The sequence below is a fragment of the Pseudorca crassidens genome, chromosome 11 (assembly GCF_039906515.1).
Source record: "Pseudorca crassidens isolate mPseCra1 chromosome 11, mPseCra1.hap1, whole genome shotgun sequence".
NCBI lineage: Eukaryota > Metazoa > Chordata > Mammalia > Artiodactyla > Delphinidae > Pseudorca > Pseudorca crassidens.
Genome location: NC_090306.1, coordinates 100,388,492 through 100,405,239, shown reverse-complemented (window position 1 = coordinate 100,405,239; position 16,748 = coordinate 100,388,492). Strand labels below are relative to the sequence as shown.

At 50.3% G+C, this 16,748-nt stretch overlaps 1 protein-coding gene across 2 annotated transcripts in view; it reads left to right on the top strand.

Moving 5' to 3' along the window:
• The window catches only part of SCUBE1 (signal peptide, CUB domain and EGF like domain containing 1), a 128,762-nt gene that overhangs the window by 6,018 nt on the left and 105,996 nt on the right, over positions 1 to 16,748 (top strand). For both annotated transcript variants that reach the window (XM_067698326.1, XM_067698325.1), the window contains exon 3: positions 16,065 to 16,193. In XM_067698326.1, the coding sequence (XP_067554427.1) occupies positions 16,065 to 16,193 (129 nt within the window). The remainder of the gene's footprint in view (positions 1 to 16,064; positions 16,194 to 16,748) is intronic.

The window sequence follows — 16,748 nt, the reverse complement described above, 5'->3', positions numbered from 1 at the left end:
TACCAGTGGAAATTCTTAAAGAACCGGTGAGGATTGCACGGGCGGTAATTCAGCAGCTGTTGGGCTGCCGTGTGGACAGCCCGGAGAGCAACCGTCAGGCGCCGAAGGAGGGGCCGCTTGGCCACTTGCTCCCGAAGCGCTCTGTGAATGAGCGCTGCTGTGCGTTCCGGGGACCTGAGTGGACACTGTCCCACTTGCACTGAGGTTTTCTCATCCTGGGGGACCCACCTACAGTCGTCGGTCAGAACCGGTGGAGCCTCTGGAGGGCTCACCCGTGGGCCATCAGACCCCCACTGGCTTCCCCAGGAGGACCTTGCAGAGATTTCTGGAGGCCGTGGAATCTGGAGGGACTTGCAGGCCCTGGGCAGTAGTTGCCTAAAGGGCCTTGGGGGTCATCCAGGTGTTCACTTCCTGGCTCACAGGTGGAGAAATGGAGGCCTGAGAAGGCAGGGGTCTTGTCTGAGTTGGGACTAGAGCCCAAGTTTGGTGGGCCCGTTTCTCCATGCTGCCATTTCTGCACACAGTTATTGCTATCTGGGGCTCTCTGTTCCGAGAAGAGGGAATGAACGGTCAGTATTCAGTTGAACATAGTGGTTAAAGCGTGGCCTTTGGAGCCAGACTGCTTGGGTTTAAATCCCGCCTGTGTAGCCTGGACAAGTTACTAGACCTTCTTTTGTTTACTTGTGAAATAGAGATAATAATAGTCCTACCTCATAAAGATGGTGTGAGGATTAAGTGAATTAATGTGTATAAAGCATGTGAACAGAGCCTGACACAGAGGACACGCCGCATAAGCATCATCACCTGTTACCGTGGTGATGATGGCGGTGATGGTGGTACTAACGGTGATGTTAACAGTGATGACGCTGATGATAGTGATATTGATGATGAAGATGAAGTTGTTGATGATATCGATGATCATAATGTTGTCCAGTATATGAAAGGGGTGAAGCCTTGTCTTTCCAACAACTCCCAGCTGGGAAATGGGGTGTTCTGGTTCATTGACTATTCGGATAAACCGTATGCATATATCCATATCCCCACAGAGACACACAGACGTGTGTGCCATTCACAGATGACCATTTACCAAGAATGTGCAGTAAAAGATACGAGTGACAGAAGGCTTTCCTTTGTTCTACTAACCCTACCCCAGGACTGGCAAATACTGTGCTGCCACCTTCTCCCCTAGCAGACATCAATAATCAATCACCAGACACTCCAGACAGCCATTTCTACTTTAGATGAAACCTACTTTCCCTCCCTGGGCCCCTTTATCTGCAGGTCCTGAGCTGGTGTGGGTTTTGCAGAGCGTGGGGTTGGAGTCTGGGGGGAAATGAGCTGCCTTGTCCTAGAGATCTGATAAAATTTGCTGTTTACCGTGGTACACACAGAGGACAGATTCTCAGCAAAGCAGGTCCAGAGAATGTGGCTGCCACAGCCTCCCTAGCTCTCCCCAGGATGAAATCAGCCTATGGCTCCACCATGTGGGACCGAGTGAGCCTTTCGTACCCTTCACTGTGTTGCCTTGAAACTCCCACTGCTTGAGGAAAACCCTTTAGGAAACCTGGCACCTGAAGCAGCCGGAACCCCCTTCCGGGGATGGTTTCTCACACGCCTTCAAGGCCATCTTGCCATGTGGCCAGTTCACGTGTGATGGTGATGATGGGGCTTCCACGTGTGCAGCCACTGTGTGTCCAGGGAGCAGCCTGGGGCCACATAGGGTCAGCTTAACGCTGGCAGGGGGCTTGCTGTAGCCAGAACGAGGTGCCTCAGACATTGCGAAAGACGCTGAGCAAAGCTGAGGATAAATCAGTGTTTTCTTGATGATCTGCATTTTGACAGGATCTGAAGTTGCTTGAGGTAAACTCATGGATGTGCAGAGCTGGAGTGAACTCTACCGGGCCTCCAGGGCAGCCCCCGGGTTTTACAGATGACCGCCCCATTTGTTGCCCTCCCCAGGCCCATACAGCCCTCGTTTAGCCCACGTCACACTACGTTGATGTTTCCCATGTGTGGGCTTCTCCAAGGCAGGGTCTGTCAGCTCTGACCCCTAGAACCCAGCACCAGGCCTGGCACAGGGCTTAGAAGGCCTCTGTTGGGTGAAAGGGTGGATGGATGAGTCCCAGCAGTCACCTCCTCCAGGAAGCCTTCCCTGATGCCCCAGACAGGTCAGCTGTCACCTGTGAGCATCCTTCCTTCAGAGCTCCTGTCACACTGGGTTGTGATGACCCATGTGACTTCACTCAGGGTTGGTGGGCAGTGAATGACCCTTATCAATCTCTGGGTTATCAGGAAAGGCCTCCCAGAGCCTCCCAAGCTTTGTGGGGCTTTTTGTTTTGTTTTTAATTAATTAATTAATTTTATTTTTGGCGGTGTTGTGTCTTCGTTGCTGCGCGCGGGCTTTCTCTAGTTGCAGCGACCCCGGGCTACTCTTTGTTGTGATACAGGGGCTTCTCACTGTGGTGGCTTCTCTTGTTGCGGAGCACGGGCTCTAGGCGCGCGGGCTTCAGTAGTTGTGGCACGAGGGCTCTGTAGTTGTGGCTTGTGGGCTCTAGAGCACAGGCTTAGTAGTTGTGGCGCACAGGCTTAGTTGCTCCATGGTATGTGGGATCTTCCCGGACCAGGGCTCAAACCCGTGTCCCCTTCATTGGCAGGCAGATTCTTAACCGCTGCGCCACCAGGGAAGTCCAAGCCTCCCAAACTTTGAAGGTTTTGTAGATGAGGAAGCTGAGGCCTGAGAGGGGAAAGGGTTAGTCCAAGGATATCTGGCGGGGACCAGTGGCAGAATTAGGTTGAGGAAATTGGGCCCAGGGAGGTCAGTCTCTAACCACGTCACCCAGCTGAGAGACGGCAGGGCCTGGATTCCAACCCAGGTCAGCGGTCTAGGCCCCCATAAGCCTGTTTGAATGCAGTGGAAGGAGTTCCCAGCAGTGTCCCAGCAGTGGTCTAGGCCCCCATAAGCCTGTTTGAATGCAGTGGAAGGAGTTCCTTAGCTATGGAGTGTTAGAGGGGGCTGGGGAGACCCTTTCACACCTCCCCTCACTGCCATCAGCTCATCTAAGCCAGGCCCTATGAGCCCTGATAGCTGGGAGATACCCCCTCAGCTAACCACTTCGAACTGCTGTCATTCTCTATCCTTTCCTCTCTAACCACACCCCAGCATCACTGTCTTTATTTAGCTCCTCAAACTTGCCAGCTCCTTCCTACCCCAGGCCCTTTGCACATTCTGTTTCCCCATCCCTCTTCATTTAGCTCAGCTGCTATATCCCCCCTCACCAGGCGCCTTGTGCATGGGCCTTTAGGGGGCCGCCAGGGCCAGCTCTGTGCTGGCCTCCTGGTCTGAATTAGTTGGTCCTGTGTGTACTCTTTCGGCCGAGGGGGCAGACCGGGGACAAGGAAGGGGCATTTCATCCCCTTTAAATGCTTCAACTCATTTAACCTTAATTGCTTTGTTTTCATAGACATTCGCTAAGGAAAAGGACCAAATTATAGCCTGAATTGGGTCTTACTAATCTTAATTAAAAGCTCTCATTTATAATCAGGACCAGACCCCAAACGTGGAGAAAACCATCCTCATATGGCTTGTTTAAATAACTGAGGCCCTCTTGATAATCACTGTTTAGTCTGAACCAGCAGTGCACATCACCCCTTCTATATCCACTTAATTTTTTAGACCATTTATTCAAGTGGTTTATTCCACTTGCATGTTCCAACTCGGGCCTTTTCCAAAATGTTATAATGAAAACTCTGGAGGGAAATAACTTTTTGTTTTGGCCACAGTATATCAAATATATTACTGTTTTCCCTTTTTTGTGAAAAGGAAAAAAATGACAACCTTATGGGCATCAGAGATCACAAAATTAGCATGTATGTAATGAATGTAAGTAGTCACTTCCTGAATTTTATGTCCCCAGGGTCTGCTTGTCAGTCACTGAAGTTAGGTAGATTACAGGGCATGCTATTAAGTGTTTTAACAAAACTCCTAATAACGCATACCGTGATCCATTTAGTTTAACATCAGAAAAAAAATCTTAAGACCAATTGGCCTTCTGAGGGAATAATGTCTATGACCTTATTCAGTCATTTTCATCATCATTATTACACACTTTATTGAGGCTCCAGATAAAATTCTGCTTTCTGGGAGTCCAGGAAAGGGCAGTAGGAGGTGGGCTGGGAGCGGAGAGGAGGGGAAATTCTTCTTCAAGTCTTAAAACGTGCAATTATGCATGCTAATGTGTGCCCTGCTGAAGATGAAAGCGCTCCAGTCCAGCAGACCAGCGGGCAGGAAGAAATTGGATGTGACTTAAAATTCCAAGTTGCTGTCAGCTAGCAATTAGGCAGCGCTGCTTACAACTGGTCCCAGATCTGCTGCAGAGTTTAGGCTTCTCGGAGTCCACGTCCATTTCTGGAAGGAAAAATTGAAAGCTCGAATCGTTGGCGTTTAAGCATTGGAGGTGATTGGCTCCCTCAGCCTCAGTTTGCCCGTGTGTAAAATGTGTCCACTGGACTAGATACAGTTTAGTGTCAAGAATGTTCACTGAGTACCTACTCTGTGCCAAGCCTGGTGCTGGGGCCAAGACGTTTTCCTGACCTCCCCGGTTAGGGGAGAGACAGATTGGGAAAGATGTGATCATAACAGCGTGTGGAGAGTACAGCAATGGAGATACAGACCAGACTCAGTGGGGGTGCGGACGAGAGAGGGCGCATATCTCTGCCTGGGGAGGGGGGAGTTTGAGAGGGCTCCCTGGAGAGGTGTCGTCTGGGCTAAGTTAGGAAAGCAGAGCGGGTCTCTGACGTTCCTCCCAGCTCTGCTGCTCCACGGGAGTGTCTGTAGCAAGGATGCAGAGGCCTGTTTTTGTCCTTGCCGACTCAGTGAGTCCAGCAAGTGACCTGACCTTCCTGAGACCTGGTTCCTTACCCATCAAACGGGAGCAACGGCACCTGCCTCCCAGAATGTGCGCTGCAGTGGGCTTGGGGGAGGGAAAGCCACCTCGCCATATGTGAGAGTGCGCTGAAGACAGCACCAGGGCCTGCACGTCGGGCTTTCTTTCTTCTCTAAATCCCCATTTCTCCTAGGGTTAGCGGACCTCTGCCCCCACCCCTCCCCTCGTCTCCAGGCTCCCCAGGCAGCAGGCCTCTTCGGCCCCTTCCTCCAGGCCCTCCAGCTTCCTCTTGGCCGCTCCTTGTTACAGTGGCTGGATTTGTTTTTCCATTGGAGGAATGCTAACCAGAGAAAACCATTATTTCTAAGAAAATAAACTACGGGCCTGTTGGCCTTTGAATGCTACTGAAGTGGATGGCAGCCTTCCCCAAAGGCCTTGAGACAAAGAGTGCCAGAGGGCTTGTGTGTGCCGGCAAGGTCAGGGGGTCTCGGAGGGTACTTGGAGGGGGTCCTTCAGATGCGCCAGGGCTGCAGCCCCTGGGAGGAGAGAGTGGAAAATCCCATCCGGCCAGCTTGGACTTCTGGCTGCTGCCGTGGCTCAGCCCCGCTCCCGCCGTGGGCTCCAAGATGCACCCTCTGTCCCGGAGCCACCCTGCCTCTGTCTGGGCCTCCTGCCCCTTGAGTCGAGGGGAGTAGAGCTGGGTGTAGGTCCGTGGAGGCCTGGGTGCCAACCTGTGTGACCTTGGGCAGGTCTGTGGACCTCTTGGGCCTTAGTGTGCTGACTGCAGAGTTCAGGGCTGGGGCCAGGATACCCCAGGCCCCTTTGGACCCCTGCAGCGGGCAGCTCTGTCTCCAGTGTGCTCCTTGCCATGGTGGCGCACAGTGCGGCCTAAGTCTGTAGGGGTTCCAGGTGGGCTCCAGCTGGACTGTGAACCGCCTGTCCCTTCCCACTGACAGCCCCAAAGGCAGGCCTGGCCCAGCCGGAGCGCTGGCGGCAAGGCTGTCCCCACGTGAGATGTTCGTCTGTCTCTGGGTCACCCTCCCCCTCTAGGCTGGCAGCTCCTCGTGGCCAGGGTCTGGGCTGAGGGCCAGGGGCCAGGACGGGGAAGGTGCTGGTATAGGAGGGAAGAAGTTGGGGAGGTGGCTTCATCCTCCACGAGGACCGTGGGCCCTGGCTCCCTGTTCACGGAGACGTGGGGAATTCTTCAGGTGATTGTGTCAAGGTTAGGACGGTGGAGTCTGGAACCAGCCTGCCTGGCTTCTTCCAGTTTTGGCTTTGCCACTTACTAGCTGGGCGGTCTTGCGCGAGTCACTTCAGCTCTATGAGCCTCAGTTTCTCTTTCTGTGATGAGAGAAGTTAAGCCCTTCCTACCTGGCCTATAGTAAGGGTTTAGCCACCTGCCATTAGAAGGTGGGGGTGGGGAGTTGTTCCCGATCTTATTGTCATTAGAGAGAAACTCCACTGGGGATTTGGAGAGAAAGAGAATGAAATCAAACTGCACCAGGGCAGCTCCGGCCCTTGCTGCTGGAGCACAGAGGGCGGCCTGTGAGGTTAGGGGAAGACGCCTGGGCTGGGAGTCTTGGTTCAAGTTGCTGTCGGCCTCGACCTGCTGATAGGTTAGCTCCGCAGCTTCCCTCTCTGGGCTCGGTTACCCCTTTATCAAATCCAGGGGCGCATCGGTGGAGCTCTAGGACCCCAGCTTCCCCATTCCAAGCGGCGGCTCAGGCTTTCAGGCAACTTCCAATGATCCTCTTGTTGAGTTCCAAGGGGGTTGGGCCCGTGGAACAGCCCCCCTGAGCCTGCAGTTTGCTCAGCGGGTGGGAGAATGACCATGCCTCTGACTGGTGGGAGAGTAGTGGGAGCCTCAGCTCTGGGCTAGCAGCCTCCTAGGGCCCCTCCTTACTTCCATCCTGAACACTTGGATAGGTGAGCTCTCTGCCAGCCAGGGTGCTTCGGCGCCCACCAGGCCCGATGTCGGAGCCCCCAGTGAAGGGTCCAGGGTGCTTTGGAGGGAGAGAAGGAGTAATTAACTGGTCCTTTGGGTTTGCTAGGCCAGTCCTGCCTGTTACTTGGGAACCACAAAGCCCACCTTGAGCCCGTGCTGGACAGGTGGCATTCGAGGTCAGTCCAAGGTGAGCATCTGCACCCCAGCAGATGCACCCCAGAGACTCGCCAGCACGGTGGATGCGAGTGCCGAGAGCATTAACTTAGAAAAACATACCATACAATGCACCCGCTTAAAGTATACGATTCAGGGCTTCCCTGGTGGCGCAGTGGTTAAAAATCTGCCTGCCAATGCAGGGGACACGGGTTTGAGCCCTGGTCCGGGAAGATCCCACATGCCGTGGAGCAACTAGGCCCGTGAGCCACAACTACTGAGCCTGCGCGTCTGGAGCCTGTGCTCCGCAACAAGAGAGGCCGCGATAGTGAGAGGCCCGCGCACCGCGATGAAGAGTGGCCCCCGCTTGCCACAACTAGAGAAAGCCCTCGCACAGAAACGAAGACCCAACACAGCCATAAATAAATAAATTAATTAATTAAAAATAAATAAATAAATAAAGTATACGATTCAGTATTTACAGAGCTGTGTATCCATCACCGAAATCAACTTTAGACCCTTTTCATTACAACAGAAAGAAGCCCTGTACCCCTTAGCCATCACTCCCCAGCCCCCCAGTCCCCGGAAACCACTAATCTGCTTTCTGTCTCAATAGTTGTGGCCTTTCTGGAGACTTCATGTAAATGGAATCCTACAAAACGTGGCCCTTTGTGACTGAGACGGCGTCCTCCGAAGTCAGGTAGCCTGGCTCACTTCCTGGCTCCACGTGTATTAGCTGTGTGACCTTGGGCAGGGCAGGTAACACCTACGAGCCTTGGTTTCCCTTGCTGTCAGAAAAAGATGTTGGTACCCACTTCTCAGGGTGCTCGTAGCAAAGGGCCTGCATACGGCCTCACACGTCCACGGAGGCTCCAGTCAAGAGGGCTACTCACTCGTTCAATGCCGAGCAGACCTTTGAGGAGACACCATGCTACTGCTGAACCTGCAGCTGAACAGGACACAGTTCCTTTCCCATGGAACTCACAGCCTCGAAGGACACATACATCGCAAGTGAGAGTAGCGATAGTGTCCATTCAAGGAGCTGTGGCGTCCAGAGGGTGGGGAAGAGCCCCGTCTGCCAGGGGATCTGCAAGAGCTTCAGGGAGGAGCTGATGCTGGGGCTCAGTCTGCAGAAGGGCGTAGGTGTCTGTGAAGAGGAAGGAGCTCCGGGCAGCACAAGCAGAAGCGTGGAGGAGGCCCGAAGCCGTCCGGGCCACTGGGAGAGGTCAGCCAGCAGCTCAGACCCCATGGTTACCTTGGATCATGGGTTGGCTGGGGGGAGGACCTTCCCACCCTCTGGCTGAGCCATGGTCATTGTGTGCAGTTAGGAATGAAAAAGTATATAGATTTGTGTTGGTTTTGCATGACCTTTGACCTTTCCCATAATTAACTGCTGGGCCCACTTCTGGCATTGTCTCAGCAGAAGGGAAACCTGATCGATGGATGCCAGGGGTCCACCGAGAGCGGGTCTCATTACTCAGTCATTACAAACCCAGAGCTTAACCCTGTGGCACCGGCAACGGGGGGGAGGCTTAATCCTTCCTGCTAGGCGGCTCTGCGAAACTACCTTCCCGCGAATGTAATTAGCCAACAAACTGGATTAAGATTTATTCACCAATGAGGACTCAACTTCCTAAGCCATACATCTCTCCCAGAATGGTTGCCTGATCTAAGGAGTGCGCGGTTTTTCCTAAAGCCCCCAGACAAAGGAGAAGACATGCAAACGCCCAGCCAGGGAAGAGTTCTTTGTTAGAGCGTTCGGTCTCCACTGTCTGCAAGGAATTTTGAGAAAAATGCCAATTTCAAGGGGAAACGCGAAGGTATTTTCGGTAGTGATCTCTGAGAGTGGAGAGTGAGATGCTTTCAAAAGCCTCATTTTGAGACCCTTCCCGGTCAGTCTGATTTTTAGGACTAAAATGCCCTAAGTAGTATTAAAATGAGAAGCATCTCCGACTCGTTGTGGTAGAATCTCTTATGGGCACTACAGAGTAGGTGTATATTTTATGGGGCAGCGAGAATCAGTTTTGAGTTAGATGAAGGAAACCGTACTCATCCCACTCGAGTCCTTACCAGCGTTGCTGGTACATAACCACAGCTGTGGGATCGTGTGTGCCTGCTGCCGTTTTACTGTAGGAAAAGTGGAACTGCGGGACCTTTTAGAATCCCATGAGCAGCACCCCGTGCTGTTTTTCTCTGCTCTATTGGATGTTGGAAGCTGTTTTCTGTTGGGAATTGAGTTCTCATTAAAAAAAAAAAAATCCAGGCTGGAGAAGGAGCAGGGATGTTTAAGGCGAGCCGTTGAGACTTCTCATCCTTAGCATTCAGGTCAGCTTTTTTGTCCTGCCCACTTTCTCTGGGATGAACCATCTCTGTCACTGCCCCTCAACCTCAAGAGCAGGTACAGACCTCGGAAATAAAAGCAATGATGCACGTGACACCTCCTCCCCACCTTTCTCCTTGATAACTTTTTGGAGCATGAAGCACTTTTTATAAGTATTCATCTCATGCAGCCCGAGGACGCGGCTCCAGCGGGAGTAGAGCCTGCGTCTGAACGCAGCCCCTGGCTGGAGGCCTGCAGACAAGGTCCTCAGCCATGCTGGGCCTCGTTTCTCGGCATCAGTAAAATGGAATCAGCAGTCACACCTGCTTTCCACACAGCTTCATCACTCCGATCTCTGCTGCTGTGGTCCTGTGGCCGTCTTCCCTCTGTATGTCTGTGTTTTCACATGGTTTTCTCCTTCCTGTCCTAACATCCTCTCTGTGCGTCTATATCCAAATTCCCTTCTTATAAGAACACCAGTCACTGGTTTAGGCCCACCCTACTCCACTGCAGCCTTACCTAAAATTTGCAAAGATCCTATTTCCAAATCAAGTCCCATTCACAAGTCCTGAGGGTTAGGACATCAACACTTCTTTTCGGGGGACACAGTCCAACTCACAACAGTCCTTTAAGAGTAAATATCTAGATCAGTCTCCCAAGGCAAAAGAAATAAAAGCAAAACTAAACAAATGAGACCTAATCCAACTTAAAAGCTCTTACACAGCAAAGGAAACCATAAACAAAACGAAAAGACAATGTATGGAATGGGAGAAAATATTTGCAAATGATGTGACCAACAAGGGCTTAATTTCCAAACTATACAAACAGCTCATACAACTCAGTATCAAAAAAACAAAACAAAACAAAAAACCAAAAAACCCAATCAAAAAATGGGCAGAAGATCTAAATAGACATTTCCCCAAAGAAGACATACAGATGGCCAACAGGCACAAGAAAAGATGCTCAACATCACTAATTATCAGAAATGCAAATCAAAACCACAATGAGGTAGCACCTCACACCAGTCAGAATGGCCATCATCAAAAAGTCTACAAGTAATAAACGCTGGAGAGGGTGTGGAGAAAGGGGACGCTCCTACACTGTTGGTAGGAATGTAAGTTGGTGCAGCCACTATGGAAAACAGTATGGAGGTTCCTTAAAAAACTAAAAATAGAGCTATTATATGATCTAGCAATCCCACTCCTGGGCATATATCCAGAAAAGATGAAAACTCTAATTCAAAAAGATACATGCACCCTAATGTTCATAGCAGCACTATGTACAATAGCCACGACATGGAGACAACTCAAGTACCCGCCAACAGACAGTTGGTTTAGAAGATGTGAGATACACACACACACACACACACACACACACACAATGGAATATTACTCAGCCATAAAAAGAATGAAATAATGCCATTTGCAGCAACATGGATGGACCTAGAGAATATCCTACTAAGTGAAGTGAGTCAGACAGAGAAAGACAAATATTATATGATATCACTTACATGTGGAATCTAAAAAATAATACAAATGGTTCTATACGCAGAGCAGAAGCAGACTCACATACATAGAAAACAAATTTATAGTTATCAAAGGGGAAAAGGAGTGTGGGAGGAATAAATTAGGAGTTTGGGATTAACAGACACAAACTACTAAGCATAGACTAGACAAGCAACAGGGATTTACCATATAGCACAGGGGGCTACATTCAATATCTTGTAATAACCTATAATGGAAAAGAATCTGAAAATATGTAACTGAGTCACTTGGCGGTACAGCAGAAACTAACACAATATTGTAAATCAACTATACTTCAAAGTTTAAGAAAAGAGTAAAGATCTAGAGAGCTTGGCTCTGCCCCCCTCCATTCCTTTACCCTCTCCGCTCTCCAACCGCCTGTTCCTCATTCTCTGACCTTAACAGTCCTTAAAACGTGGTCCAACATAGAGAACAGACTGGTGGCTGCCAGAGGGAGGGGTTTGGGGGAGGGATGGCGCGGGAGATAGGGGTTAGCAGATGTAAACTAGTGTATATGGGATGGATAAACAACAAGATCCTACTGTATAGCTCAGAGAACTATATTCAGTATCCTATCATAAACCATAATGGAAAAGACTATTTTAAAAAAGAATATATATATATAACTGAATCACTTTGTTGTACAGAAGACGTTAATACAACATTGTAAATCAACTATACTTCAATAAAAAAATTTTTTTTGAGGTGGTCTGAGACTGATGGGCATCTTGGAGGCCTGCAGGACCTCCTCTGGGGCTGATGGCTCTTTGATGAGTTTTTTACAATAATAAATCTACTAGCTTTGGCAGGGATTTATTTTTTGGTTGATTTGTTTATGTGTTTATCTCTTATTATTAAAGGAGGAGGCTCACACGATTTTAAAGAACAAAAATTCAAGGCACATACACAGAACATCAGGGAAGGTTTGGTTTGTGAGCAGACGTTCTCCATTCGGGACGGATGCTGTGTGGGTGGGTAAAGCAGGTTGGCCTCGGAAGCCTGTGAGAGCACTTCAGGCCTGGGGATTGGAGAGGAACCGATAATTCTAAGGGGTGCTCAGATCTGGGGGAATTCTCTGGGACTGGATTAAGGGAAGAAATGTGAGCAGCAAACGTTCCTGCACTCTTCAGCCCAGCAGCGCCCACCGTGGCCTACGTTATGGGGAGTCAGAGGAAGGAAAAGGCTAGAGTTGTTTTGTGGACTCTCCAGCAATCTCTTTATAACGTCTTTTGTGCATGGTGATCGAGTAGTTTATCATTTTGATAGTGAAAATGTTGCTGTTAAAAATTATACCCAGACAACAGCATAAACTGGAACTATGCCAGGCTAATATGGGTGTATGATTATCCTAATTGGGGAAAGACGATTTTCTCAGACCTTATCACCCTCAAAGCAGCTTGTTCAATGGAATTTTATGGATGTGGTGACTCTATAACTGATCGTGTTTCCTTCCTTGCCTTGGTTTCTAGGAAACTCAAAGTCCTATTTGAGGCCTTCCTTTTGTCATCGTGCTGGAATTACCAAGTGTATTTCTGCATACACTGCCCAGCTTTCCCTTATTCCGCAACCCTCATTTCTCTTTCTTCATCCTAACATCTGTTCTTTTTGAAAACCTTTTTGTGTGTATTTTGTAGGCTGTTTAGATGCAGGATGTTTGAAGTCACTGATGGATGGATGAATAGGTGTTTGGTTGGATGGATGGGTGAATGTTGAGCTGGATAGATGGATGAACAAGTAGGGGTGCGTGTGTGTGTGTGTGTGTGTGTGTGTGTGTGTGTGTGTTTGGATAGATGGGTGGGTGTTTGGATCAATGAATAGATGGATAGATGGTTAGACATTTAGATGGATAAGTATTTAGATAAATAGATGCTTAGGTGAATGGAAGGATGGGTGTCTGGCTGAATATTTAGACGGACGGATGCACGTTTGTACGGGTGGATGTTTGACTGGATAAGTAGATGGGGAATAGGTGATTGGATAAATGGAAGGGTGGTCAGCTGACTGGATGTTTAGATGGATAGATTTTAGCATGCATAGGCAGATGGAAGGATGGTTGGGGTGGGTGTCTGAATGAATAGCTTATTGGAGGGACTAGATGGATGGATAGTGGGGGGGTGGATGGATGTTTGGATGAGTGGATGCGTGACTGACTGGCTGGCTATTTGGGTCGATGGGTAGGTGCACACACGAGTGTGTGTGTGTATGGATGTGGCGCAGGTGGAAGGATGAGGTGTGAATGGATGTTTTGATGATTAGATTACACTTTCTTGGTACATAGGGTAAATGTGCCAAGAGTGAAATAACATATATAAAGTGCTTTGCCTGTCAGTGCCTGGCATGTCATGGGCATTCTAACTTACCAGAAAGGACATGGGCTTTGTAAACCGAAAGACACGTGTTTTGATCCTTGCCCTACCACTTACTATGTGACCTTGAGCAATTACCTCTCTGCCCTTTATTTTGCTTAACCATAAAATGGAGTTAAAATACCTACTCCAGAGGGTTGCTGTGAAAATTAAATAAGCTGGTATATGTTTCAGGAGTAGATACCTGCATCCTGAGGTACAGCATGAGAGAGAGAGAATTCTTCTGCCCAAGCATGGAATAAAAGTCCTTCCCCTCGGTCTGACTGATCCAGCCTGAGTCATGTGCCCACCCTGGGACCCATAGCAGTTGCTATGCCATCTACTCTCTGAGTTAGACTGATCAGGCTCCACCCCCACAGGTGGAATCAGGCCCTCTTCTTTTTTTTTATTTTTATTTTTGGCTGTGTTGGGTCTTCGTTGCTGTGCGCGGGCTTTCTCTAGTTGTGGTGAGCAGGGGCTACTCTTTGTTGCGGTGCGCAGGCTTCTCATTGCAGTGGCTTCTCTTGTTGGGAGCATGGGCTCTAGGCGCGCAGGCTTCAGTAGTTGTGGCACGTGGGCTCAGTAGTTGTGGCTTGCGGGCTCTAGAGCTCAGGCTCAGTAGTTGTGGTGCACGGGCTTAGTTGCTCCGCGGCATGTGGGATCTTCCCGGGCCAGGGCTCGAACCCCTGTCCCTTGCATTGGTAGGCAGATTCTTAACCACTGCGCCACCAGGGAAGCCGTCTTCTTTTGAGTCACCTGCTTGAATGAAGGAAAGGCGGGAGACAGCAGTTCGCGAGCTGCTGATTCGGATCAGATGAGAGATGACGCTCACGCGTACAGGCGGTGGAAACGGGCGACCAGTCAGCAGACTGTACCCACGTTAAGAGTGTAGAAAATTCACGTGTTGGTAGCTGATAGGTGTCAGCGGAGAGGTGGAAGGATAACAGGATTCACTGGGATGGGGAACCCCAGGGAAGTGCAGATGGATGAGTTAAAGTTGGGCCGTGTTGCCTTTGGCGTGAGTGTGGATGATCTAGGGGGAGAGGTGGTTGGATCGGTGTATCTGGGGCTCTAGCAAAAGGTCGGAGCTGCAGAGATTGGGAAGTAATCAATATCTGTCTTTATAAATCCATGTGCCCTTTCAAACACAGAATCTTACATCCTGCTTTAATGTTATTTAAAACGTCTAAGTGCATTAAGTATAATGGTTAAAAACAATTCAAATGACTTACAGAATTGAGCCAGCTTCCCAGCTGACACTGATGGCCTCTGCAGCAGGAAACCCCCTGTCTCTTGCACCTTTGGGGATCCAGGCAACCTTATTCTTCCCTCATCGTGGCAGGGTGGGTGGGCACCAGGAGGAGGCTGCGCAGCTCAGACCCTGTATTCTAGCATTTTCAGTGCTGCAGTTTCCAATGAAGTTATTCCCTCTGCTGGCAGTGTCCCAGACAGTGCTTGATCACCTCCAGAGTCAGGGAGCTCACTACCTCCTGAGACAGGCCCTGTCCTCCAGATGGACATACCTGCCCGTGAACATCAGTTGGCCCCCTTGGCTTTCCCCGGCTGTGAGTAGCTCTGCCCTCTGGACCGCTTGGAGAGAGCATGGAGCTGGATGTCTCCCTGTGGCAGCTCCTCAGGCATTTGCAGGAACGGCCAGGGTTGCTTTCAGTTCCCTCTCTTCAGGCTGGCCCCTTCCTGGCTTTCACAGCTGGAGCCGGGCCTCGAAAATCCCTCTTCGACCAGGTAGAGGAGAGACTGCTTCTTCCCACGTGGTAGCCTCTTGCAAAGCACTTCTAGTACTGCTGAGACGGGGCAGTACTGCTTCTGGTTTGGCTGTGGGAACACTTCCGGTTCCACTGGGGAACTTCTGGTTCCACTGTGGGACACTTCTGGCTGCCGCCTTTCCTGCTTCTCTGCAGAGCCTGTGGAGGTCTGGGTGGGTAGATTGAACACCCGCTCCCCTCTGCTGCCTTGGGGGGTTGCACTGGTCGAATCCCACTTACAGCCCTTCTAGGTGTGTGACCGTGGCAAGGGTGTGGCCTTCTTGTGCCTCGGCTTCTCCGATGCGCTTGTAAAATTGGAATAACAACGATGGTGCCTATGTTTCAGAGTTAGCATGGGGACTGGGTCCGTGATGGCGCGTGGTGTCGCCCCCCCGGGACTCGGGCATAGAAGCAGCTCATTGAATGTTAACTAGACTCGCTTCTGTTGCTCTCCAGGGTCTCTCCGATCTCTCTGGAACTTCAGAACTGATAGCTCTTTGACCCCTGATGGGAAATGTTGAGAAAGACTTAAAACAGGAAAAAGGGTGACCTTTACAAAGGCTATTGGCCACTGTTTATGAGGCAGAAGGCTTTGTTGTGACAAGGAAACTGGAGCAGTAGAAATTCAGACTTCAGACGCTGATCTGGAAGGAAACTCTGGGGGGAGTATGTGGACTTTTCTCTCATTCCAGAAGCTACATTTTTTGGTGGTGTGCAAAGCTCATTTATCCCATACCCCCTACCTCACAAGTAATGAGGTCTCCACCTCTGGGAAGCTTTCAGATATCCTGAAAAGAGGCAGTTTGGGGGGATTTTAGACAGGATCCCTGCGTGCTGTTAGTGTTGAGAGGGCTTCAAAGGGGGAAGATAGGGGTGGGAATCTCGCCTGCTTCTCTGTAGGGGGGATCTGAAAATCACCCCAAACATGCCTGGCACGTGGCCCTGCTCCCCAAGGCGGTGGCCAACCTCGTGGCATCTCTGTAACCTTTGGGCCCCCCGCCCCCAGCAAGGACTTTAGTGAACACCTGTTGAGTCATCCCCTAACCACTCAAGTCCCGGTGACTTCAGCAGTGGGGGGAGAGGGGACCCCCAGGCTCTTCCTCTGATACCTGTCGTGCACCTCATTTTGCAGACATCGACGAGTGTGAGAACGACTACTACAACGGGGGCTGTGTCCACGAGTGCATCAACATCCCGGGGAACTACAGGTGCACCTGCTTTGACGGCTTCATGCTGGCACACGACGGACACAACTGCCTGGGTGAGTGAAGCAGCTGTGCCCTGCCCGCGGGGCACACCCTGCCTGTTTCTCAGCTCCAGCTGGCAGTGCGGGGGGTCGTGGGAAGGACTGCCCTCTTTTGGTTCCTTGTCTTAGTCTGCTACGGCTGCCGTAACAAAAGAGCACAGCTTGAGGGGCTTCAACAACAAGAATTTATTTTCTCACAGTCCTGGAGGCTAGAAGTCCGAGGTCACGGTGTTGATGTGTCTCTTTCTATTCTGAGGCTTCTCTCCCTGGCTTGCAGCTGGCCCCCTTCTCGCTGGGTGTTCACATGGTCTTCTCTCTGCGTGCAGGTACCTGATGCCTGTCTCTCTCTCTCTGTCCTAATCTCCTCTTCCTATAAGGACAGCAGTCATATCGGAGTAGAAGCTATCCTCACGACTCATTTTCAACGTAATTACCTCTTTAAAGGTCCCGTCTTAAATACAGTCACATTCTGAGGTACTGGGGCTTAGACCTTCAACATACGAATTTGGGGGAAACCACAGTTCAGCCCATAACAAGGATTCTTACACACCTCCAGATTCTCCTGGTTCA